Below are 24,124 nucleotides of genomic sequence, written 5' to 3' on the forward strand. Positions count from 1 at the left end.
CTCGGGGCCAGTCTTCCTCAGCTAAAAAGAGGATTGGTGGTGGATGCTAGCTCAGGGCTAATCTTCCTCGGAAAAAAAATTAAATTAAATGAAACATTGAGTTTCTCAGTCATACTAGCTACATTTCAAGTGCTCACAAGCTACATGTGACTAGCAGCCATCAAATCCATACCAATCTTTTAGCTTTTTGTTTGTTACTATATAGTTTTTATTCCTACTTGATTATTCATCACTTAAAACAAGTTTGAACCTTATCTGTTTCCTTGGTTATGTAATATGTCTCACTGGTCAATCTGGTTTTGTGCCAGTGCCACACTGATCACTATAGCTCAACAAAATGCTCACTATCCAGGAGGGCTAGTGGACTGTCTCCACACCCTCTCCATTTTTTTCTCAGTCATTCTTTCTTGATCTAGATATGCTGTAATTTTGAACAATTTTCTTAAACAAAGTAATGCAAACATATGTAAATTTCATTTTTGTTGGTGAAATATAAAAATATAATTGATTTTTTTCTTTCTTAGAAATAATGAATGTCTTTATTAGATTCTCTTATCTCCCTCCAAGAGTGGAGGGATACAACAGTTATTTCTCAGTGGAGAAGTTATCATCCAGAAATTACATGAGTGGAAGGAAGGGGATTTTGTGTACTTATGGCGTGGTGGGAGTTGTTGGGTGAGGTAACATAAGACAATAAATCCTCATCTTCTAGAGTAGGACATCAAAAGATACCGGGACTAAAAAGTCAAGAAATAGTGCAAGCATGGAGTAGTAAAAACCAGCTGAAACAATTTAAAGTGTAGCGAAGTGAGGGGTGGGAAGGTGTGGGGCAGGATGCTGTCGCTTTGTCTTACAAGCACTGTAGCACTTGTCTTTTTCAATTATGTGTATATAGTATTTTCATAAAAACAAAATCAAACTGAAAAAAATATATATAAAAATAAGACTTCGAAGGGCCTAACAAGTCACTTTAAGCTTTAAAACTCTGGTTAATCACGTGAATCATCTCTTGAACAAGAGGAATCATACATGTGGCACATATAAGTAAGTGTTGCTTCAACCCCAAATTCTCCCCACATGAAGAGCCAAATTATCTACATTTTAGTATAGGGTACATGAAAAGCTGTCTCAAAAGGCCAGAACATATAAACCAAATGTTTTCAATTTATCAGATTAGACTGAATTTACACTTTTGTAACTGACATGTAACTTTTCAGGAACATATATAAAGTTAGTTTGATCTGTTGTGCAAACACACAGGATTATTCATTTATCTTTCATTAGCTGATAATTAACGGAATTAAGCGCCTGAATCAAAACAACAGATATAGTTTGTATAAGTGAAATTACCTGAAAAAAGTCACGAAGAACTGTACCAGGTCCATAAAATTGCTGTGCTGGGAGAAGGCAATCTGTGACAGAGAACAGGTAGTGTGATTAGTAGGTTACAAAACAGCACCATTAACTCAGCCTTCTTGGTTCAAGAGTTAAGTTTAAAGGCATACTTTAAATTTTCAAGAAGAATTTAATGAAATTTCTGTCAATTGAGGAAAAGTGCCTCATCCCTGTAGTTTCTTTTCTTGCTTAACTGCCAACCTAAAAGTACTATCTGAGGCTTTGACACAAACTCCCACAGCACCCCTCTGCTCTTGACATCAGATCTGTGTTCCAGTCTAACCGTGAAGACTTCTTGGACTCCCACATGAAAACCCCAATGACAAGCAGGGCAGCTTGCCCCCTTGTGCCTTCATCAAGAGCAAATGCTCTCCTGGTCTGTTCCAAATTCCAACTCCTGGATCTTCCCTGAGGTGGGTAGCCTCACCTTGTGCCCTTCATATCTTTGACACTTATGTGCTTAATATGTATGCACTTCAAGATAGTGTCTTTTTTTTTTTAACCGAATCTCAAGTTTTACTACATTGAATATCATCTGACAATCAATATAACACCAATGGGAACTTAAATGACTTTATTATGCAGTTAACAGTCTTTACACCCAGAATATAAAAAATCCCTAATGTAGTTGATAAATCCAAGACACCAATGACTAAGAGAGGCAATGTTTTGTGTACTACTAAGAAAAAGCACTGCCAATTAAACTAATGATTTTAAACTTTTAAAATCATTGACTGTAAGGTGCATCATAATTTCAGAGATATTAGAATATGAAAAAATGTGCACCTCAATATTTATTACTAAGTTTGATAACTGTGTCCTTACTATTACCTATGATACACGTAGTACCAGCCATGGTACATGGTGTGCTCTCTGCTTTTTTAAGGGAACACAGCCCTCCCTTGAGAGATAATGGTACTACAAATGAAATAGTTATTGAATAAAATCATAATTGTTCAAGTACAGACAGTAAGTATAACAAGAATCACAGAGATAAACGATCAGCATCTTGTTTCTCTAATCCCACCCAACTCCCCGACTTTGTCAACCCCTACCCTATAGTAATGCAAGAAAAGTGCTAACCCCAAGCCCCAGCACAGTAACAAGTCAATGCTTTGGGTTCTTCTTACAGCTAGGCTCACAGAGGCAGAAGAGGTTTCCACTGTTTTGCCTTTTTGATGGTTTTATTTTCTTTTTGACATTCCATAAATAAAGTTCCAATACCACCTAAACTGAAGTTTCTGTGTCCTCCCGGTAGCCACCATTTATAATCAGAAATATGAAGATACATAGATTTAACTCATAGATAAGGAGAAACCCACTTCTTTGCTTTTCATTCATTTATTACAGTAACCAGTCTTAAATAAGAAGGTTCCCTGAGAGAAGGAAAGCTGCAGAATATGGCCACAGCCCTCACATAAAAGCTTTTTAATAATGGGGCCAGCCTGGTGGCGCAGCAGTTAAGTGCACACGTTCTGCTTTGGCGGCCCAGGGTTCACCGGTTCGGATCCCAGGTGCAGACATGGCACCGCTTGGCAAGCCATGCTTGTGGTAGGCGTCCCACATATAAAGTAGAGGAAGATGGGCACAGATGTTAGCTCAGGGCCAGTCTTCCTCAGCAAAAAGAGGAGGGTTGGTAGCAGATGCCAGCTTAGGGCTAATCGTCCTCAAAAAAAAAAAATTAAAAAAAAAAAAGCTTTTTAATAAGACTGGAGAAGAACAATTATATCAACAAGGTTATTCAATCTTGAAGAATGAAGATTCCAGGTTACAACACATAAAGGAGAAGAAAATAGATTCGAGTCCACCCAATTCTGTTGAGATTTTAATCTTTTAAAACATTAGTATGTCCTCAGTGTTTCAACTTAAAGAAATCCATGAAATGCTTTTACTTGTTGTGGGGTACCAAAAAGTTTGGATGCTAATGGCACCTTCTAAAAACCTATCCAGTGTCCAGGTGCCCTGTGCCATGTAACACTCTTCAGGGCAGCTCCCCCAGCTCTAAGATCCCAACAATTAGCCTGATGTCTTGCTGAAGAAGGGCCATACCACATTCATGCCCAATTTAAAATCATAAAGAATCTATATAAACTGGCTGCCAGCGTTGCTGGTATCCAAGACTCACATTACTCTAAAAGGGGTTCTCTTTTCTTGAATGTTTATCATCTAAGTCTCCACAGTTACAAGGTTTCACAGCAAAGCAAAAGTCTTAACATAAAAATGTTTATGAATGGATTGGCCTTAGAAACATCTAGCCCTGCTTAACACCACACCCACTGTGTCAATCTTGGTTGATTAATCTTTGATTGATAGAGTGATGAACTTATTGTCCAAACTGAGAACTTCTGAGAGTGAAGGCGAGTGCTATTAAAAATTACACTAGGATAACAAGCAGGAATTGGGCTGACCTGCTTACAGACTGTCAGACAATGCAAACCAACTGCAAAATCAATCTTGCAAGACACAAGATTTTAGTGAAAGTGATGTTGGATAACTGATCACACAAAATCACTGACAAAGACTTGCCCAAATTATAAACTGGAGAGGGACGAAGGATAAAGACATAAGTCCTTCAAAATACTCTGAATAGGATTAAGAGAGGATCTTGAGAAAGCTGATGAGGTCCTTGACTATTTTTAAATCACGCTGTAAAGTAAAATCTGAAGTGAAGGACTCATTTGTGCTATCTTATCTCTGAGCACCATATGCACAACTGAAGCCATGCCTCTATCTTCTTATCTTGCATGACTTTTCTTCATAGCCTTCACATGTACATTTATTTACGGTCTTTTTCTTCCACTAGAAAATAAGATCCGTGAGGGACTCCGCCGCTGACTACTATCTCTAGTGCCTAAAGCAGTGATTGGCATGTAAGAGGTGCTTAATAAATATTTGCTGAATAAATGAATATGATAATTGGAAAACTAATGACCCCACTTCCTCCCTAAAACTCAGTAGGATCTAACTGAGTTTTCTTTCTTCTAAGAATTGGCTCATGGTTGCAACCATAATTTAACTTTGTTAACTATAAAATTAAAATAAACATTTTTCATTCTTTTGAGTTTCATTTTTCAAAATACTATCCCAATCAGACCTTTCCTTTCATGATTTATTATGAAAATGTTGAAATGTGTTTGTGGGCTTTTCTTGATACTGAAGATCATGAGGACTTCCTATAATAAAATCTATTTAATACAAAGAAGAAAATCTAGTTACAATTTATAAATAAAACACAATGTCATTCCTCTCCCTTTCCAAACAGTAGGTATCACTCTCCACACTCCAGGAAATCTAGAATGTATGTCCCCTCACATTTCCACAACCTGCTGGAAACTCAACTTCCCAAAATATGTTTGCTTAAGGTGTGCTTGCCCAGGGGGCTTTCTGGGCGTGTTAAATAATGAAAAATGAAACTCAGAAACCTAGTCAGCCCCAGGATTTGGGGTAGGATATTGTAGACCTACACTTCTTAAGCGCTAATTTTGTGCTTCAGTCAAACAAGCGTTTTCAGGTTGCTGTGCCACTACAGTATGGGATCCTTCTGTCAACAGAGTGCCTTCCCTGCCCATTTGCAGTGCGGGTCCTCCCTGCCCCTTGTGGCCCAGCACAAATGCTCCCTTCCCGATTCAGGAGCCCCCTCCTCCAATGGGAATTGGCTCTCTCTTCTCCACACTCTCTCAATACTGATCGACTTTCCTTTCAGAGCATGAGATTATCATATTCTACCTTACACTATGGCTACGTACATAGAATATCTTGGAAAAGAAGATTCCTGTATTTTCTGTCTATAAAAATATCTATTTCTGACTTTAATTGTTGTTGCAGGAGAAAGAATAAAAAGCTAATTCCCTCACTCCCACACAAGAGCAGATATACCTTTGTATTCCAAGAAGTAGACCATGTTCTCAAACCTTGGAGAGCTTGTGACAAATCCTGAATCCTGGGCCCTATTCCTACTCCTGCAGCTTTAAGCTCCCCAGATGATTCTGATGTTGGTGTCCAGAGGACACACTTCAGGAGACTATGAAATAAGGAATTATAAAAAAAACAAATCTCCTCCCTTGCTCCTTCCCATGAACAATTTCTTTTGCATTTCAGGAACTACACTGAAAAAAATTTGTAATTTTTACTTGGAAGGTTCGGCCCCAAAAGAAATTAACTTTGATCTTCCCCAGGGGTGGGGATGCGGGTGAGGGTACAGGAAGAGACGGTAGTGCTTTGAAACAAAGAGAGAGGCATGGCCCAAACCTTGAGACCAGGAAATGGAAGGAATGGAGAGGATGTTTTAGAGCTTTGAAAGTGCCAGGGAATATGGAGTGATTGCATGGTAGGGCTGGGGAGGTTCTGGAGCCTCCGTGTTTATTCTGTGCCCAAGCCTATCACATGGGAGCGAGGACAGCTGCCTTCAAACAAACCTCATGGCCATGGGCCAGGGTACCAGGATCAGCAGTCAATGAATGAAGATCAGAGGACCTTCCACCAGATCTCTGGACTCAGTTAAGCCTGGAGGTTTCTTTATGTCCTTGAGAGGACGGGATGGGGCTCTGTGAAAACAGAGGCTGAGAACAAATTTCTGATCACCTATGGTGGGTAGAGGCTGAGCCCAAGAATACTCTAAAAATAAGAAAAGTAAGACATTCCTTATACTCAACTACCATGGAACAAATTCTTTTTTTTTTATTATTTTTTTTATTAATGTTAGATTATAACCTTGTGAGATTTCAGTTGTACATTTTTGTTAGTCATGTTGTGGGTACACCACTTCCCCCTTTGTACCCTCTCCCCACCCCCCCTTTTCCCTGGTAACCACCGATCAGATCTCCTTATCAATATACTAATTTCCACCTATGAGTGGAGTCATATAGAGTTCGTCTTTCTCTGACTGGCTTATTTCGCTTAACATAATACCCTCGAGGTCCATCCACGTTGCTGTGAGTGGGCCAATTTTGTCTTTTTTTATGGCTGAGTAGTATTCCATTGTGTATATATACCACATCTTCTTTATCCAATCATCAGTTTCTGGGCATGTAGGTTGGTTCCACGTCTTGGCTATTGTAAATAATGCTGCGATGAACACAGGGGTGCAACGGACTCTTGAGATTTCTGATTTCAGGTTCTTAGGATAGATACCCGGTAATGGGATGGCTGGGTCATAGGGTATTTCTATTTTTAACTTTTTGAGAAATCTCCATACTGTTTTCCATAGTGGCTGTACCAGTTTGCATTCCCACCAACAGTGTATGAGGGTTCCTTTTTCTCCACAACCTCTCCAACATTTGTCGTTCTTGGTTTTGGATGTTTTTGCCAATCTAACAGGTGTAAGGTGATATCTTAGTGTAGTTTTGATTTGCATTTCCCTGATGATTAGCGATGATGAACATCTTTTCATGTGTCTATTGGCCATATTCATATCTTCTTTTGAGAAATGTCTGTTCATGTCCTCTGCCCATTTTTTGATCGGGTTGTTTGTTTTTTTGTTGTTAAGCAGTGTGAGTTCTTTGTATATTATGGAGATTAACCCTTTGTCAGATAAGTGGCTTGTAAATATTTTTTCCCAATTAGTCAGCTGCTTTTTTGTTTCAATCCTGTTTTCCCTTGCCTTGAAGAAGCTCTTTAGTCTGATGAAGTCCCATTTGTTTATTCTTTCTATTGTTTCGCTCAACTGAGGAGTTATAGTGTCCGAAAAGATTCTTTTGAAACTGATGTCAAAGAGTGGACTGCCTATATTCTCTTCCAAAAGACTTATTGTCTCAGGCCTAATCTTTAGGTCTTTGATCCATTTTGAGTTTATTTTGGTGTGTGGTGAAAAAGAATGGTCAATTTTCAGTCTTTTGCATGTGGCTGTCCAGTTTTCCCAGCACCATTTGTTGAAGAGACTTTCTTTTCTCCATTGTAGGCCCTCTGCTCCTTTGTCGAAGATTAGCTGTCCATAGATGTGTGATTTTATCTCTGGGCTTTCAATTCTGTTCCATTGAACTGTGGACCTGTTTTTGTACCAGTACCAAGCTGTTTTGATCACTGTAGCTTTGTAGTATGTTTTGAAATCGGGGATTGTGATTCTGCCGGCTTTGTTTTTCTTGCTCAGGATTGCTTTAGCAATTCGCTGTCTATTGTTGCCCCATATGAATTTTAGGATTCTTTGTTCAATTTCTGTGAAGAATGTTCTTGGGATTCTGATTGGGATAGCATTGAATCTGTAGATTGCTTTAGGTAGTATGGACATTTTAACTATGTTTATTCTTCCAATCCATGTGCATGGAATGTCTTTCCATCTCTTTATGTCATCGTCAATTTCTTTCAAGAAAGTCTTGTAGTTTTCATTGTATAGATCCTTCACTTCCTTGGTTAAGTTTATCCCAAGGTATTTTATTCTTTTCGTTGCGATTGTGAATGGGATTGAGTTCTTGAGTTCTTTTTCTGTTAGTTCATTGTTAGTGTATAGAAATGCTACTGACTTATGCACGTTAATTTTATACCCTGCTACTTTGCTGTAGTTGTTGATTATCTCTAATAGTTTTTCTATGGATTCTTTGGGGTTTTCTATATATAAGATCATGTCATCTGCAAACAGCAAGAGTTTTACTTCTTCATTACCTATTTGGATTCCTTTTATTTCTTTTTCCTGCTGAATTGCTCTGGCCAGCACCTCCAGTACTATGTTGAATAGGAGTGGTGAAAGTGGGCACCCTTGTCTTGTTCCTGTCCTCAGAGGGATGGCTTTCAGTATTTGTCCATTGAGTATGATGTTGGCTGTGGGTCTGTCATATATGGCCTTTATTATGTTGAGGTACTTTCCTTCTATACCCATTTTATTGAGGGTTTTTATCATAAATGGGTGTTGGATCTTGTCGAATGCTTTCTCTGCATCTATTGAGATGATCATGTGGTTTTTGTTTTTCATTTTGTTGATGTAGTGTATCACGTTGATTGACTTGCGGATGTTGAACCATCCCTGTGTCCCTGGTATAAATCCCACTTGATCATGGTGTATAATCTTTTTGATGTATTGCTGTATTCGGTTTGCCAAAATTTTGTTGAGGATTTTTGCATCTATGTTCATCAGTGATATCGGCCTGTAGATTTCTTTCTTTGTGTTGTCCTTGTCAGGTTTGGGGATCAGAGTGATGATGGCTTCATAGAATGTGTTAGGGAGTACTCCATCTTTCTCAATTTTCTGGAACAGTTTGAGAATAGGTATTAAGTCTTCTTTGAATGTTTGGTAGAATTCTCCAGAGAAGCCGTCCGGTCCTGGACTCTTATTTTTGGGGAGGTTTTTGATTACCATTTCTATTTCCTTACTTGTGATTGGCCTATTCAGATTCTCCATTTCTTCCTGATTCAGTTTGGGGAGATTGTAGGAGTCTAGGAATTTGTCCATTTCTTCCAGGTTGTTCAATTTGTTGGCATATAGTTTTTCATAGTATTCTCTTATGATCTCTTGTATTTCATTGGTATCTGTTGTGATTTCTCCTCTCTCATTCCTAATTTTATTAATTTGCGATTTCTCTCTTCTTTTCTTGATGAGTCTGGCTAGGGGTTTGTCAATTTTGTTAATTCTTTCGAAGAACCAACTCTTTGTTTCATTGATCCTTTCTATTGTCTTTTTTGTTTCAATATCGTTTATTTCTGCTCTTATTTTTATTATTTCCCTTCTTCTACTGACTCTGGGCTTTGTTTGTTCTTCTTTTTCTAGTTCTGTTAGGTGTCGTTTGAGGTTGCTTATGTGAGCTTTTTCTTGTTTAGTGAGGTGAGCCTGTATTGCGATGAATTTCCCTCTTAGGACTGCTTTTGCTGCATCCCAAATGATTTGGTATGTCGTGTTCTCATTTTCATTTGTCTCCAGATAATATTTGATTTCTTCTTTAATTTCTTCAATGATCCATTGTTTGTTGAGAAGCGTGTTGTTTAGTCTCCACATTTTTGCACCTTTCTCTGCTTTTTTCTTGTAGTTGATTTCTAGTTTCATAGCATTATGATCAGAAAAGATGCTTGATATTATTTCAACTCTCTTGTATTTATTGATGTTTGCTTTGGTTCCCAAAATATGGTCAATCCTTGAGAATGTTCCATGTGCACTTGAGAAGAATGTGTAACCTGCTGTTTTTGGATGAAGTGTTCTATATACATCTATTAAGTCCATCTGGTCTAATTTTTCATTTAATTCTATTATTTCCTTGTTGATTTTCTGTCTGGATGTTCTGTCCATTGGTGTTAATGGTGTGTTGAGGTCCCCTACTATTATTGTATTGTTGTTGATGTCTTCTTTTAGTTCTATTAAGAGTTGCTTTACAAATTTTGGTGCCCCTGTGTTGGGTGCATATATATTTATAAGTGTTATGTCTTCTTGGTGGAGAGTCCCTTTTATCATTATATACTGTCCCTCTTTATCTTTCTTTATCTGTTTTGCTTTGAAATCTACCTTGTCTGATATTAGTATAGCGACACCTGCTTTCTTTTGTTCATTATTAGCTTGGAGTATTGTTCTCCATCCCTTCACTCTGAGTCTGTGTTTGTCTTTGGGGCTGAGGTGTGTTTCCTGGAGGCAGCATATTGTTGGGTCTTGTTCTTTGATCCATCCTGCCACTCTGTGTCTTTTGATTGGGGAGTTCAATCCATTTACATTTAGAGTGATTATTGAGATGTGGGGGCCTACCACTACCATCTTGTGTCTTGTTTTCTGGTTTTCTTCAATTTCCTTTGTTTCTCGTCCCATGGTTTAATCTGTTCTGATGAAGAGCTGCTACTCTCTGTTGTTGTCCTTCTACTTATCTCCTCTGCTCTTGGTTTTGTAGCCCCTTTCCTTTTTTGGATTTTTCAGGAATGAGGGTTTTCCTGAGGATTTCCTGTAGAGGAGGTTTTGTGGCAATGAACTCCCTTAATTTTTGTTTATCTGGGAAAGTTTTTATTTCTCCATCGTATTTGAAAGATATTTTCGCTGGGTAGAGAATTCTCGGCTGTAGATTTTTTTCCTTCAGATTTTTGAATATATCATTCCACTCTCTTCTAGCCTGTAAAGTTTCTGCTGAGAAATCTGCTGATAGCCTGATGGGGGTTCCTTTGTAGGTTAGTTTCTTTTGCCTGGCTGTCCTTAGTATTTTCTCCTTGTCGTTGACTTTTGCTAGCTTCACTACTATATGCCGTGGAGTTGGTCTTCTTGCATTGATAAAGTTTGGAGATCTATTGGCTTCTGTCACCTGAAGATCCATCTCTCTCACCAGATTTGGGAAGTTCTCAGCCATTAGTTCTTTGGATAGGCTTTCTGCCCCTTTCTCCTTCTCTTCTCCCTCTGGTATACCTATAATCCTTACGTTGCATCTCCTAATTGTGTCTGATAATTCTCGGAGAGTTTCTTCATTTCTTTTTAGTCTTACTTCCCTCTCCTCCTCTGCCTGCAGCAATTCTATATTGCCATCTTCCAAATTGCTAATTCTTTCCTCCATATTATCGGCCCTACTGTTCAGTGCATCTAGATTTTTCTTAATCTCCTCTATTGTGTTCTTCATTTCCAATATTTCTGTTTGGTTCTTCTTTATCGTATCAAACTCTTTTGTGACGTAGCTCCTGAACTCGTTGAGTTGTCGGTCAGAATTCTCTCTTAACTCATTGAGTATTTTAATGATGGCTGTTTTGAAGTCATCATCATTTAGGTTATATATCTCATTTTCTTTGGGATTGTTTTCTGTGTATTTGTTATTTTCCTTCTGTTCTGGAGATTTAATGTATTTTTTCATATTGCTTGATGTTGTTGATTTGTGCCTCCGCATAGAGATAGAGTTTAGTTGCTCCTTTCACTTGTTTCTGCTGCTGCGGTGGGGGAGCAGCTGTTTATACTGCACAAACCAGGAACCCTATCCACGGTTGCTAACTGGGCCTGGGCCCCTCCTCGTAGTCACAGTGGTCCTTTGGATTCCCTCCTCTGCCGTGGGGGCCGTCACAGGGGGGGCTTCAGGCTGCTGGTGCCTACTGTTGCAGCCCGCCTAGACGTGCTCCCTCCTTGGGGTCTGCAACGGTGTTATGGGCTTTTCCAGTGGCCAGGGGTAGGATCACTTATATTTGTCGCTCCATCACTGTTGGCACCCACAAAATATCACTTGTCCACTATGGGTCGCAGGAGAGCTATTGGCATCTTCTACAGTCTGTGGTTAGTTCACCTAGCTATGCTACTTTTGTCCCAGGGTCTTCCAGCCTTGTGGCTGCCGGATGGGTGCTTTCTACGAGTGCTGTGCAGAGGCTTTCCCTGAGGCTGCTGTGAGCCTGTAGGGTTTCCCCCTAGGCTACGGAGCTGGGTCGCTGGAACTCCACCCAGCCCCAGTCCTGTTCCCCAAGAACTCGGGGAGCCCTTTGCCCTGTCTTGGGGGATAGCCGGAGATCCTGATTTCAGTGGTAGCTGGTCAGCTGCTGCCCTGCCTGATATTCTCCTCTCTGGGACCCTCCTGGTGTTGTGAATGCTGGGTGTGGCCCCTCCGCTAATGGCAGGCAGAGAGTTTTGTCTGCTGCCCGGGCGGAACTCTGGAGCTTCCCCTCCGGGCTGCAGAGCCGGCCTCTGGATCTTCACCCAGCCCCAGTCCGCTCCGAGATCTCCAGCAATCCTTAGCCCCACGGGGCGGGCAACGGCAGCAGGAGGTCACCTCGCCCTCTGGGATTCTCTCCCGGAGCTGTGAATGCTGGGCGTGGCCCCTCCGCTAATGGCAGACAGAGAGTTTTGTCTGCTGCCCGGGCGGAACTCTGGAGCTTCCCCTCCAGGGCATGGAGCCGGCCTCTGGAGCTTCACCCAGCCCCAGTCCTCTCCGAGATCTCCGGCAATCCCTAGCCCCCACGGGGCAGGCAATGGCAGCTGGAGGTCACCTCGCCCTCTGGGATTCTCTCTGGGACTTTCCCAGAGTTGTGGATGCTGGGCATAGCCCCTCCGCTAATGGCAGACAGCGAGTTGTGTCTGCGGCCCTGGCAGAACTCTGGAGCTTCACCCAGCCCCAGTCCTCTCCGAGATCTCCGGCAATCCCTAGCCCCACGGGGCGGGCAACAGCAGCTGGGGGTCACCCCGCCCTCTGGGATTCTCTCCGGGACTTTCCCCTTTCCTGGAGTTGTGAATGCTAGGCGTGGCCCCTCCGCTAATGGCAGACAGAGAGTTTTGTCTGCTGCCCGGGCGGAACTCTGGAGCTTCCCCTCCAGGGCGCGGAGTCGGCCTCTGGAGCTTCACCCAGCCCCAGTCCGCTCCGAGATCTCCGGCAATCCCTAGCCCCACCGTGCAGGCAGTGGCAGCTGGGGAACCTCCGCACCCTCAGCGATTCTCTCTGGGACCCTCCAGGCGCCATGAACACTAGGTGGGATCTCCCCGCCAATGGTGGGGAGAGACTCTCCCCGCGGGCTCAGGTGTGTAATTCTAGAGTTTCCCTCTGCGTTTAGGAGTAATTGCGGGGGGTTTAGATAGGGTTCTGGTCACCTGTTTCCACCGTCACTCCTCTGTTGTGTGCTCGCTCCTGCCCTAGATGTGTGTTGATCTTCTGGGGGCGTCCGTTGGAAGAAAGCCGCTTGTGGATACTAGGCTGTTCAGTCGGGGTCGGAGAGTTTTCACCTATTTCCACATCCTCCCGGAGGAAAGTCCGTCCGCCTTCCGATGTATAGTCACGTGGGTCTCTCAGACGTCCTGAGATGCTGTCTGGATATCCTTTGTTAAGCGATAAGTGTCCAAATAATTGTAGACTCGAAGGGGGAGAGACAAAGAGGACTACTCACGGCGCCATCTTGGATCCAACTCCCAAATTCTTTTTTTAACATACATAATTTGTATCTACTGTGCACAATCCACAAAGTAGATACTCAAAAACTTGAATGAATGGATAAATGAATATTGAAAGAATAGAAAAAAATCCACTGTTTAATATGGAAGGTTTGAAAAGAGAGAAGGAAAGACCTCTAAGTTGCCTTTATCTTCTCCACCAAGCACCATCTTCATTGTTACGAGCATGCAAGACATGAAGAGGATAGGAAAGACAAGTTGGGCACGCAGTGAGGTGAAGCTTTCTAGCTTCGAGGCAGCACCTGTCAGGCTCTGAGAAAACCCAGCATCTCTGTGTACCTGGTAGAATCTCTGTGGGCTGCCCCCATGGCACCCTGAGGCCAGCAGCTCCATCCAGGGCTCAGCTCCACCTAGTTTGGGAGCTTGTCCAGACCAGGGTCCCGCTCCAACAAGACTCCCTCCGAGAGGCCAGGCTCTGCAGACACTAAAGATCTCACATCAGGCCACCAGAGAGGGCCTAAGTGGCCATGGCTGCCATCTGGACTCCTGACTTCACCATGCCAATCCTGCCACATAGTTCTGGACACTGCAAGACTGGAAGCCAGGAGAGGACTGATTCCTCCCATAGGAACTGTCTACAAACAGATTTCCACTCAGGCCTCAGCTGTGCCCAGGCTGGAAGATTCTGTGACCAGTGGCTGAGCATATTCTAACCTGAGTCCAGTGCTGCCACCTCAAGTTTTGCTGTGACACGAAATACCTTTTCTTGAAAAAAAACAAAAAGGAAAACCAAAGTTCTATATGGAATTCTACGTTGAGACCACAGGCCCTGGACTGGATCCCAGTGCCCATCACCTGGCCTCACACACCACCCACATAATGCTGGTTTGTGCTGGCACAGAAAATGTACACCCAAGCTCTGGTCAGAGCCTCAAGGCCAGTTAATACCCTCGAGCCACTCATTCCTGACGTGCAAGCTAACACTCACCATCTGTCCACTCCCAACCGCCCACCTCAATACTGCTCTGTGCTTTCTTCCCCAAATTTCCTTCCAGCCACTCCTTTCCACCACTCTCCAGAATTCCTATTCCATTTTCCCATGTTCATTAACAATTTAAAAATCATTAAGAACTACATATACTTGGTTGAAATATCAGCAAGTACCAAGGGGCTAATCATGCAAACCAACAGTTTCTGCTTTCTCTCCTCTCTTAAGGCTTCTCTCCAGAGGCCCCCACCTTTAAATATTTCTTTTCAGTTCTTCTGGGGGTTACCTTTTTATCACTAACGCTTTTTTAAAACTTGTCATTTCTTGATTAGCCACTTTAGGTATCACTTACTGACTTCCTACTATAATGGAAGGTGATTTAGGCCATCATCCCCTCCTCTACTTCCAATATAGCTATATCACTGTTTTTAGTGCCTTTGTTAGTTTCTGTGTCATTATCCTGAGGGTGATGGTGATGGAAAGATGTCAACAATGACAGGATATGGATATAACACCCTTGGATACAGGGAGAGGATGTGCGAGTTACCCACAAACAGCTTCAGGAGACAGTACAGCCACAGCCCACTGGAAGGTAACTTCCCAGGCCTCACAGCCTACTGGGAGGAGCCCTCAGGCCTCCTGATGCACCCCTGCCTGGGGGTGAAGTCAGTAGCTCTCAGGAAGCTCCTTTTGCCATTTTCACCAGTGTAGGGTATGCTGGGCTGAGAGACAGGTTTTTGCCCCTGACCACTGACTGTTCTAGAGACTGCCCAATAGTCACCAATAGCTGGTAAAACCTGAGTACAATGCAGTGTGCTTCCTGCGAAGTAAGACAGAAGGTCAGTTCTGATAGACATCCCAGCTGGCCTAGATGTGCTATGTCCCAGCTGGCCTAGGCTGCAGGTCCAGCTGAGACATATTCCTGTAGCTACTTTTAGGAGTTTAAATAATATACTTGGACTTTTATTTCTTGCTCTATCACTTGTATTATCTTTCTCATTTTTTTTTTATCATGGAAAATTTAAAACTTTTTAAAAAAGTAGAGAAAATAGTATAATGAACACAGTGTGCTTATCATCAGCTTTAATAATTACCAGCTCATGGCCAATCTTGTTTCATTCATATTCTACCCACTTTCCCCATGATCATATTATTTTGAAGCAAATCCCAGGCTTCCTATCATTTCATTCTTAAGTATTTCAATATAGACAGTATCTCTTAACTACCCTCTTTGTAAAAATTAGGGATGCGTGCATCCTCACCCCTTCCTTTTCTGCTGTTCTCAACCCTTTTGACAAAATTTCACCCTAGAACAATTCAATCCTCTAACACCACACTGTGTAGACTGCAACAACAAATTCTTGGTCTCCAAATCCAGCTGGCTCTTCAACACTGGTCAGCAATCACTCTGATAATATCAGAAAAAGCTGTCAGTGCCTTTAGAAAAGTTACAAAAAAGAACTAAATTATGACACCAACTCTAAAGTTCTCGTACCTACAACTATGCATCCATCTAATGCACGTTTATAGAGTGTCTACAACTGATTAAGACTATGCTATAACACTGAGGACACAGAAATATAAAACAGAGTCCTTGTCCTTAAGGTAATCCTTGTATAGTGAAAAACCAGACAAGTCCACAGCTGTGGAGGCACAGATGAGGAAAGGAAGTTGCTATGGGATATGCCTAAGTGTTATCAGATGGACCCCTCTTCTGGGTTTCTGAATACAAAGTCTACCTGAACTTCCTAACTCACGCCTGGCTCCTTCTAATCCATTCTCCCAAGGGCTGACAGAGGAGTCTTTCAAAAACACTGATCTTAGGTCACTTCTTGGCTTAAAACATTTCAATGACTTCCAGTAGTTTTCAGGCTACAGTTCAAATCTCTCAGCTGAAACTTCCAGTCTCTTAGTGACAGCCTCTGTCTAGCTCTCCAGCATCTTGCTCACAAGCACTGTCACTTCAGCTCTGCTAAACTCCCAGTAGTTCTTCAAGGTGATTGGACATGACCTTTCCCCACTCTAAATACCCCCAATCCTTGACCTCATGTTCCTTAAGACTCAGCTCTGGTATTGCCTCTCTTCACTCAGACTCAGGTGACACAGGACACTTGTCTCTTCTCCCAGGGCTCCCAGAAGCACGAGGGCACACCCCACCACCCAGCGTCTGATATAGCTCCTGCTGTCCATTCATGGCTGCTGCTCTGGGCCAGAAATTCTGCTGAGTGAGGGGATTTTAAAGGAAGCCTACTGGGTCTTGGCTATAGAGATGACAGGAAAGAGGTCTGCTATAGATGGAGATTTATCCAACCCAGCCATAGGTGGTGTTCATGGATAGTGTGGATGAAACTGTCTAGGGAGAAAAGGTGCAGAGGAAACCCAAGGGAATAATGGCATTGAAGAGCTGAGAAGAAACAGCCAAACCACAGGTGAAAAGCAGAAGAGAGACTTTCAAGAAGGAATAATAAATAAGGATCATATCGAAAACCACAAGGTAGAACCTTAAATGCCTCTTGAAACAAAGAAAGACTCATACTTTACGTAATTTAATTCTAAATGTATTTCAGGGCTGTATAATTCTTAAAACTCTTAAGGTACAGATGTCTAACACTAGGAGGTATGTATATACATAAGTAGTATTATTACACAATAAATATAAACATTAAAAGTCTACCTGACATTATTCATAAGAGCCAGAGTGAAAACAACTCAAACACACATCAAGGGATGAAGAGATCAACAAAATGTGGTATATCCATAGACTGGAATATTATTCAATCTTAAAAGGAATGAATACATATTAAATATGGATGAACTTTGAAAATATTTTGCTAAGTGATGCCAGTCACGAATGACCACATATTATGTGATTCAATTTATATGAAATATCCATAATAGGCAAATCCATAGAGACAGAAAGCAGACTGGCAGTTGCCAGGGGCTGGGGGGAGGGAGGAATGGGAAGTGACTACTAATGGGTAGGGAATTTCTTTTTGGGGTGATGAAAATATTCTAAAATTGATTGTGGTCATGGTTGCACAACTCTATGAATATACTAAAAATCACTAAATTGTGCACTTTAAATGGGTGAATTGTATGGTATGCGAATTATATCTCAATAAAGCTGTCACTAAAAAAAGTATATCTGAGTCAACAAAAGTTTCATACATCCTTGCTCAGTATAGCAATCTTGTTAGCACCCATAAACATAACTCTTAAACCAAAATGAAAGCCCGGTTCTCAGTACAAATCTGTGCTGCCTTCACTTGTGAACACTAGCCTCTTACACAAACTAGCAGATGAAACACACAGCACGGAGAGGGCTTTACTATTAGTTCCACATTACAAAAACCGCCTCTGTTGCAGAGCCAGTACCCAGCCAGAAGCCCAGCTTCACCACCCACCTTTCTGCCTCACCACCACGTCTGCCTGTCCACTCTCTATCTTAATACCTACCTTCCCAAACTACAGGCATGGCGAGGCCAGTGGAGGCCCTGCATACTGGAGAGAACACTTAGGATCGCTTTCAAAAAGCAGCGGCAGAGGGAGGGGCACTCACCCACAAGAGCAAATGACCAGAAAACAGGCACAACTGGCCCCAACACACCCACCTCGGGTCTTTCCAGTCGGGGTGGTCTTTTTTTATTTTAAACTGCATCTATAAAGATTTTTTATAGTTAGTTTCAAACTCCCTCAGTTAGCAGTTATAGGTTTTGATCTGTTCCTAATTATGGAAAAGAATTCTGGGATCAGCTCGGAGAGAAGGAACTTGAGTTTAACATTACCATTTTTAAAGCACCAATGTTTACATGAATTTCTGAATAGAGAATTAGATTTCCTCAGTTATTTTGCTTTAAAAAATGAGAATCAGAGACAAAAAAGACAAATCTTTGCCTGCAGTGAAAGCCATACCGAAATTTAACTGAATGGTCTATACTGTACCACTTAAGACATTTCCCTAATATCTTCCTTAAATAAGTCTCAACGTTGTTAGCAAATTTGTACAGTATCTAAGTGTGCATGGGTGTGTTTAAGAGCTAACAACATCTAGAAAAGCAAATGTTCTGAGGAAAATAGAGCAATAAAGAAACAGATAGCCCCCTTTGTCGAGAACATGAGTATTTGCCCAGGAAGACGCAAGCTCAGCCCTCCACACAGCGTACATCAAGATACGGTCCCAAGTGCAGAGAGAACTCATGTGGATCAGGCTGTCATGTGAAGACACTGAGAACACACGATGCCACAGGTCTAATGACACTGTTTCCAAATACTGCAGTTAGTTATACCAAAGAGCATAAAGACACATTTTCAATGGAACTTACCTGCTTTTTCAAGGAAAGCTTGGCAAACTAAATGGTGAGCACACCATCGTTTATTTTCGAAAGTGCTCCTGAATGCAGCTTTCATAAGTGGACCTTATTCCAGTGAGTGAGCCAGCCCAGGTAAAGAGCACCAAAAAAATCAGGCAGAAAACTGGCATCTCTTTGATTCTTAAACTTAAAATCAGTACTTAAAAAGTAAGGGTGGGGAAGAGATTCCTCTAGAAGGAAAGGCTCTAAAACCATTTCAGTGACTTTCAGAGGGTGGAGCAACAGGGCATTCGGAGGAAAAAAACTAGAACTCGGCATTGGCAACAGCACAGCTATCTCCAGCACAAAAGCCTGTTTATGTGCACGGAGTCCTCTTTCCAAATGGGAAAAGCGTCAGCAGCATAAGTCAAGATTCTCGCTAAGAATCTTAAAAATACTTATTTCTCATATTTCAGCTATAAGCAACAAAGCTTGAAGTTCAATTGGATTCAGAATATAATGAAGTATGAAAACATTCTCAGCTTAAAACAAGTCAATAAATAATATTTACTAGAACCCAAATCAAGTCTTTTACAAATGCATATGATGTATAATTTGATAGTGTTAAGAGATGTTACCAAATTGAAATTGTACTGATTGGAGCCTAGAGCTCAACCTCTCTAGGGTCAGATGAACAACCTAAATCCCTGGTTGGCTCCCAAGATTCTTACTACCTTGGTACACCCTGTATAATCCCCTTTCCTTGAGCACGGGTGGGCTTGACCTAATCAGATGACCCCCTTTTAAAGAGGGTCTAGAGGTCAGAGCCAGAAGTCGAAGAAAGTTGAATCCTCAGCAGATATCTATATCCGTATCTATTTTTGGTCTAAAATTTTTACTTTCAAATGTTATAGAAATGGAATCTTGCAGTATATAAATTTCTAAGATTTCTTCCCCCCCTCAGCAAAATTTCCTGGGAATGTACCCAAGTTGTTCTATCACCAGACTGTTTCCCTTTTTTGCTGAGTACTATTCCATGATATGTATATAGCACAGTTTATTTAACCATTTACCTGCTGTAGAATACTTGAGTTGTTTCCAACTTGGGGCTCTAATGAATATTGCTGTACAGGTGCTATAAACATTGGCGTACAGGTGTTTGTGTAAACATCAGTTTTCATTTCTCTGGGATAAATACCCAGGAATGTAACTGCTAGGTTGTATAGTAAGTGCAAGTTTAGTTTTATAAGAAAATGCCAAACTATCTTCCAGAGTGGCTGTACCATCTTACTATCTCACCAGCAATGTACCCATGATCCAATTTCTCTGCATCCTCTCTAGAATTTGGTATTATCACTATTTTTAATTTTAGCCATTTTGATACGTATGTAGTGATATCTTATTCTGGTTTTAATTTGTATTTCTTTAATGGCTTTTGATGCTGAATATTATTTCATGTGGTTATGTGCCATATGTATATCCTTTTTGGCAAAATGTCTCTTCACGTCTTTTGTCTATTTTCTAATTGGATTGTTTGTTTTTAATGTTGAACTTGAGAGTTCTTCTTACAGATACAAGTGCTTTGTTAGAAATACGGTTTGCAAATGTTTTCTCGCAGTATTTAGCTTGTCTTTTCATCCTCTTACCAGGGTCTTTCACAGAGCAAAAGCTTTTGTTTGCTTGTTTTTTTTGAGAAAGACTGGCCCTGAGCTAACATCTGTGGCCAGCTTCCTCCATTTTTTTTATACGTGGGATGCCTGCCACAGCATGGCTTGATAAGCAGTGTGTAGATCCATGTCCAAGATCTAAACTGGTGAACCCCGGGCCGCTGAAGCAGAGCACACGAACTTAACAACTATGTCATGGGGCCGGCCCCATAGCTTTTGGTTTTGATATAGTTTGATTTATCGGTTTTTCCTTTTATGGATCACATTTTTGTTGTCAAGTCAAAATATTTTGCCTAGCCCTATTATGCAAAGATTTTCTATTTTTTTCTAAAAGTTTTATAGTTTTACATTTAAATCTGTGATCCATATTGAGTTAATTTTTGTGTAAAATGTGAGGTTTAGGTGGGAGTTCATTGATTTGCCTGTGGTTGTACAATTATTCTAGAACCATTTATTGAAAAGGCTGTCTTTCTTCCATGGAGTTGCCTTTGCACTTTTGTCAAAAATCAGTTGGACTGGGGCCAGCTCAGTGGCGTAGTGGTTAAGTTCACGCATTTTGCTTCAGTAGCCCGGGGTTCGCAGGTTCAGATCCCAGTTGTGGACCTAGCACCACCTGTCAAGCCACACTGGCAGCATCCCACATAAAATAGAGGAAGATTGGCACAGATGCTAACTCATCGACAATCTTCCTCCAACAAAAAGAGGAAGATTCGCAACAGATGTTAGCTCAGTGCCAATCTTCCTCACATAAAAATAAAAAATCAGTTGGACATATTAACATGGCTCTATTTCAGGGTTCTTTGTTCTTTTTTTTTTTTTTTAAAGATTGGCACCTGAGCTAACAACTGTTGCCAATCTTTCTTTTCTTTTTTTTTTCCTGCTTTATCTCCCCAAACTCCCCCATACATAGTTGTATATCTTAGTTGTGGGTCCTTCTAGTTGTGGTATGTGGGATGCCGCCTCAATGTGACCTGACGGGCAGTGCCATGTCCGCACCCAGGATCCGAACCCTCGGCTGCTGCAGTGGAGCACGCGAACTTAACCACTCGGCCACGGGGCCGGCCCCCAGGGTTCTTTGTTCTATTCCATTGATTCCACGTGTCTATCCCTCAACATATAACTATGTCTTGATTATTGTAGCTAAACAGTAAGCCTTAACATTGCATACGGTGATTCCTCCCACTTTATTCCTCTTTTTCAAAACTGTTACAGTTATTCTAGAATCTCTGCCTTTTTTGGGGCCGGCCCCGTGGCCGAGTGGTTAAGTTTGTGCGCTCTGCTTCGGCAGCCCAGTGTTTCACCAGTTCGAGTCCTGGGCGCGGACATGGCACCACTCATCAGGCCATGCTGAGGCGGCATCCCACATAGCACAACTAGAAGGATGCACAACTAAAAATACACAACTATGTACTGGTGGGCTTTGGGAGAAAAAGGAAAAATAAAATCTTTAGAATCTTTGCCTTTTCATATAAATTTTAGATAAGCTTCTCTATATCTACAAAAAAATATTGCTATGATTATTTTAAACTTCTTATTGGGATAAAAAATATATACGACAAAATTTATCATTTTAACCATTTTTAAGTCTATGATTCAGTACATTTAAGCACAGATGCTGAAAGATTAGATAAGGGTATAGTGTGAACAACTTTGTGTCAACACATTGAAAACACATGAAATAAATTACTAGCTAGAAAAAATTATCTTAAGTGACTCAAATCCAAAGAGAAAATACAAAATATCCTAGAACTATTAAAGTTGAACCAGCAGTTTAAAAAAAAAACCTCTACAAACAAAACACCAGAATCAAATGATTTTACAGTAGAGATCTAACAAGTATTTAAGGTTCACATAATTCTAATATTATATAATCTCCAGGAATGAGAAAGAGAGAAAACTCCTCAATTTATAGTTACTAAAGGTTACTTTAACCTTGATATAAAAACCGTAAGAAGGATAGGAAAGAAAAATTATGAGGCATTCTCACTCATGAAATAGACACAAAATTCTAACCAACTTATTAGCAAACTGAATCCAGCAATGTCTAAAGTAAGAAAATAATACATCATGCCCAAGTCAGGTTTATCTCAGGAATGCAAATGATTTCCAGGGTCCTGGCTTGTCCAGTAGGACGAATGGTGGTGTCAGTCACTGAGAGAGGAAGGGTTTGGGGCTAAGATCACAAGAATAACTATGTTCCGAGTACCAGGAGCTTGTAAATGTCCAGGTCTGGAGATGTCTAGGCAGCAACCAAGAATGTTGTCCTGGAGCTCAACTGGAAGCTGGGCTGGAGATAGAGCACTGAGAATCACCAATACAAAAGTAGTACCATAAGTCCTATAAGCAGGATGGAATTACCCAGGGAAACAGTGTGCAATGAAGACAAAAGAGAACCAAGGCCTAAATTCCCAGACAATCCCAATGTTTAAGGAAGAAGATTCCCTAAAATGACTGGCCAGAGAATCAGGGAAATAAAGGACCAGGAAGGCAAGAAAGACAGTGACTCAATCGTGCAATGAGAAAAAGGGGACTGAAGAATTCAGTCACTGGAGTCCACCATGACAGGGCAGTTTCAGGATGTGGTGAGGGAAGAAGGCAGACTGTTATGGGCTGATGGGTAATAGTTAAGAGGAAACAGAAATAGGGACTGTGGTCAATGTTACAAGACTGCTGAGGAGGGAAGCAGAGAGTGTGCAAGAACAAAGGGAGAAGCAGATTGGAGGATGAACAAATCTGTAGACCATCTAGACAGGAAAAGGAAGGAGGGTGGTAAGAAAAAATATAATACAGAGACTGTCCCCCTCATTCCAGAAAGGAAAAGACTGTTCCTTAGTCACAGTCACAAGCATGAACACACAACCACCAGAACTAGATTTCAAACCCACCCTAACTGATCACTGACGATCTGCTTCAGTTGATCATAAAAGTCAGCAAACAGACCAGCACGGTGACCACATTTCCATGGTTAAAGATGAACCAGTCCCTGAAAATCCACCCATCCCTGAACTCCACATTTACCCAAAATGAAGGGGGTAAAAGGGGAAATTATTAAGGCTAGGACTCAAGGACACAGTGGCAGATGATTCCGAAGAGCACAAATGGGGCCACAGGTCTTAGAAAGAGGGAGTGCAGTGGCCCCCTGGGAACAGAGAAAAGGAGCAAGTCATAACAGCAGTGGCTGCAGCAGGTGACTCGAACTCTTAGACCTACCCTTTGAGGTCACATGCACAAAGAATCTGAGACTTGGAGAGGCTATATGATTTGTACAGGAGCGAGCTAGGACTTAAAAGCCCACATCTGTCTGACTAGAAATTTGACCTTAAATTTGACCTTACGCTGCCTCCTATCACACTCCATCCTATCCTCCTTTAAACTTTGATAGCACTTTGGGGATCTTTTCTTACGGCACCTTCCACACTCTGGCTTTCACTGGTTACATGTGTGTTTGTTTCACTTATACCCACTTTACTCACTCCAGAATTGAAACTCTTTCTGTAGCTCTACAAGTTTTTACACGGCAAGTGCTCAATGAAGAAATGAATACAGTTGTAATTACCAAACTTGTTATATGCTATCTTGTTTTCAAAAGTGCTTATAAATTTCCTTCATAAGTGATTTAAGCTATCCCCACTATCATCTTCTTTATGGTATTCATGTGCTCAGCACTCCTTTGTCACAGATATTACAAAGGCAAACTAATACTGGACATCTCATTTACCACAAGTTCTAAATTAGTGAATTTAGTCTTCACTAAAGAGATTTCATCATGTCTACAGGTGAGACCAAAAAGCACTTACCTGAATTTTGATGGGCCAGGTGAAATTACTGACATACACAAAGAAAGTGATGTTTGGGTGGTTGCGAAAATCAAACTTCTCATTAGAGAAGCTATCTTTGTACTCCTTAATGTTGGTTTTTGAAACAACAGGCATCTCTTCTCCAGCCTGGGTTCCAGCTGTTAGGAAGAAAAAGACAAAACAGAAGAGACTTTTTTTGGACAGACTCTGCTCTCATTAATAATAAGGATAATAGCCAGCATTTACTAAAC

General features: G+C 41.3%; 1 protein-coding gene across 5 annotated transcripts in view; it reads right to left on the minus strand.

Annotated features, from left to right (window-relative positions):
- Positions 1–24,124, minus strand: part of ATRN (attractin) — a 178,334-nt gene that overhangs the window by 27,550 nt on the left and 126,660 nt on the right. For 4 of the 5 annotated variants that reach the window (XM_070587929.1, XM_070587933.1, XM_070587932.1 and 1 more), the window contains exons 24-25: positions 23,874–24,031; positions 1,351–1,412 (exon numbers count right to left, since the gene is read on the minus strand). In XM_070587929.1, the coding sequence (XP_070444030.1) occupies positions 1,351–1,412; positions 23,874–24,031 (220 nt within the window). The remainder of the gene's footprint in view (positions 1–1,350; positions 1,413–23,873; positions 24,032–24,124) is intronic. The other variant, XM_070587930.1, reaches the window with a different exon arrangement.

The sequence above is a fragment of the Equus przewalskii genome, chromosome 21 (genome assembly GCF_037783145.1).
Source record: "Equus przewalskii isolate Varuska chromosome 21, EquPr2, whole genome shotgun sequence".
NCBI lineage: Eukaryota > Metazoa > Chordata > Mammalia > Perissodactyla > Equidae > Equus > Equus przewalskii.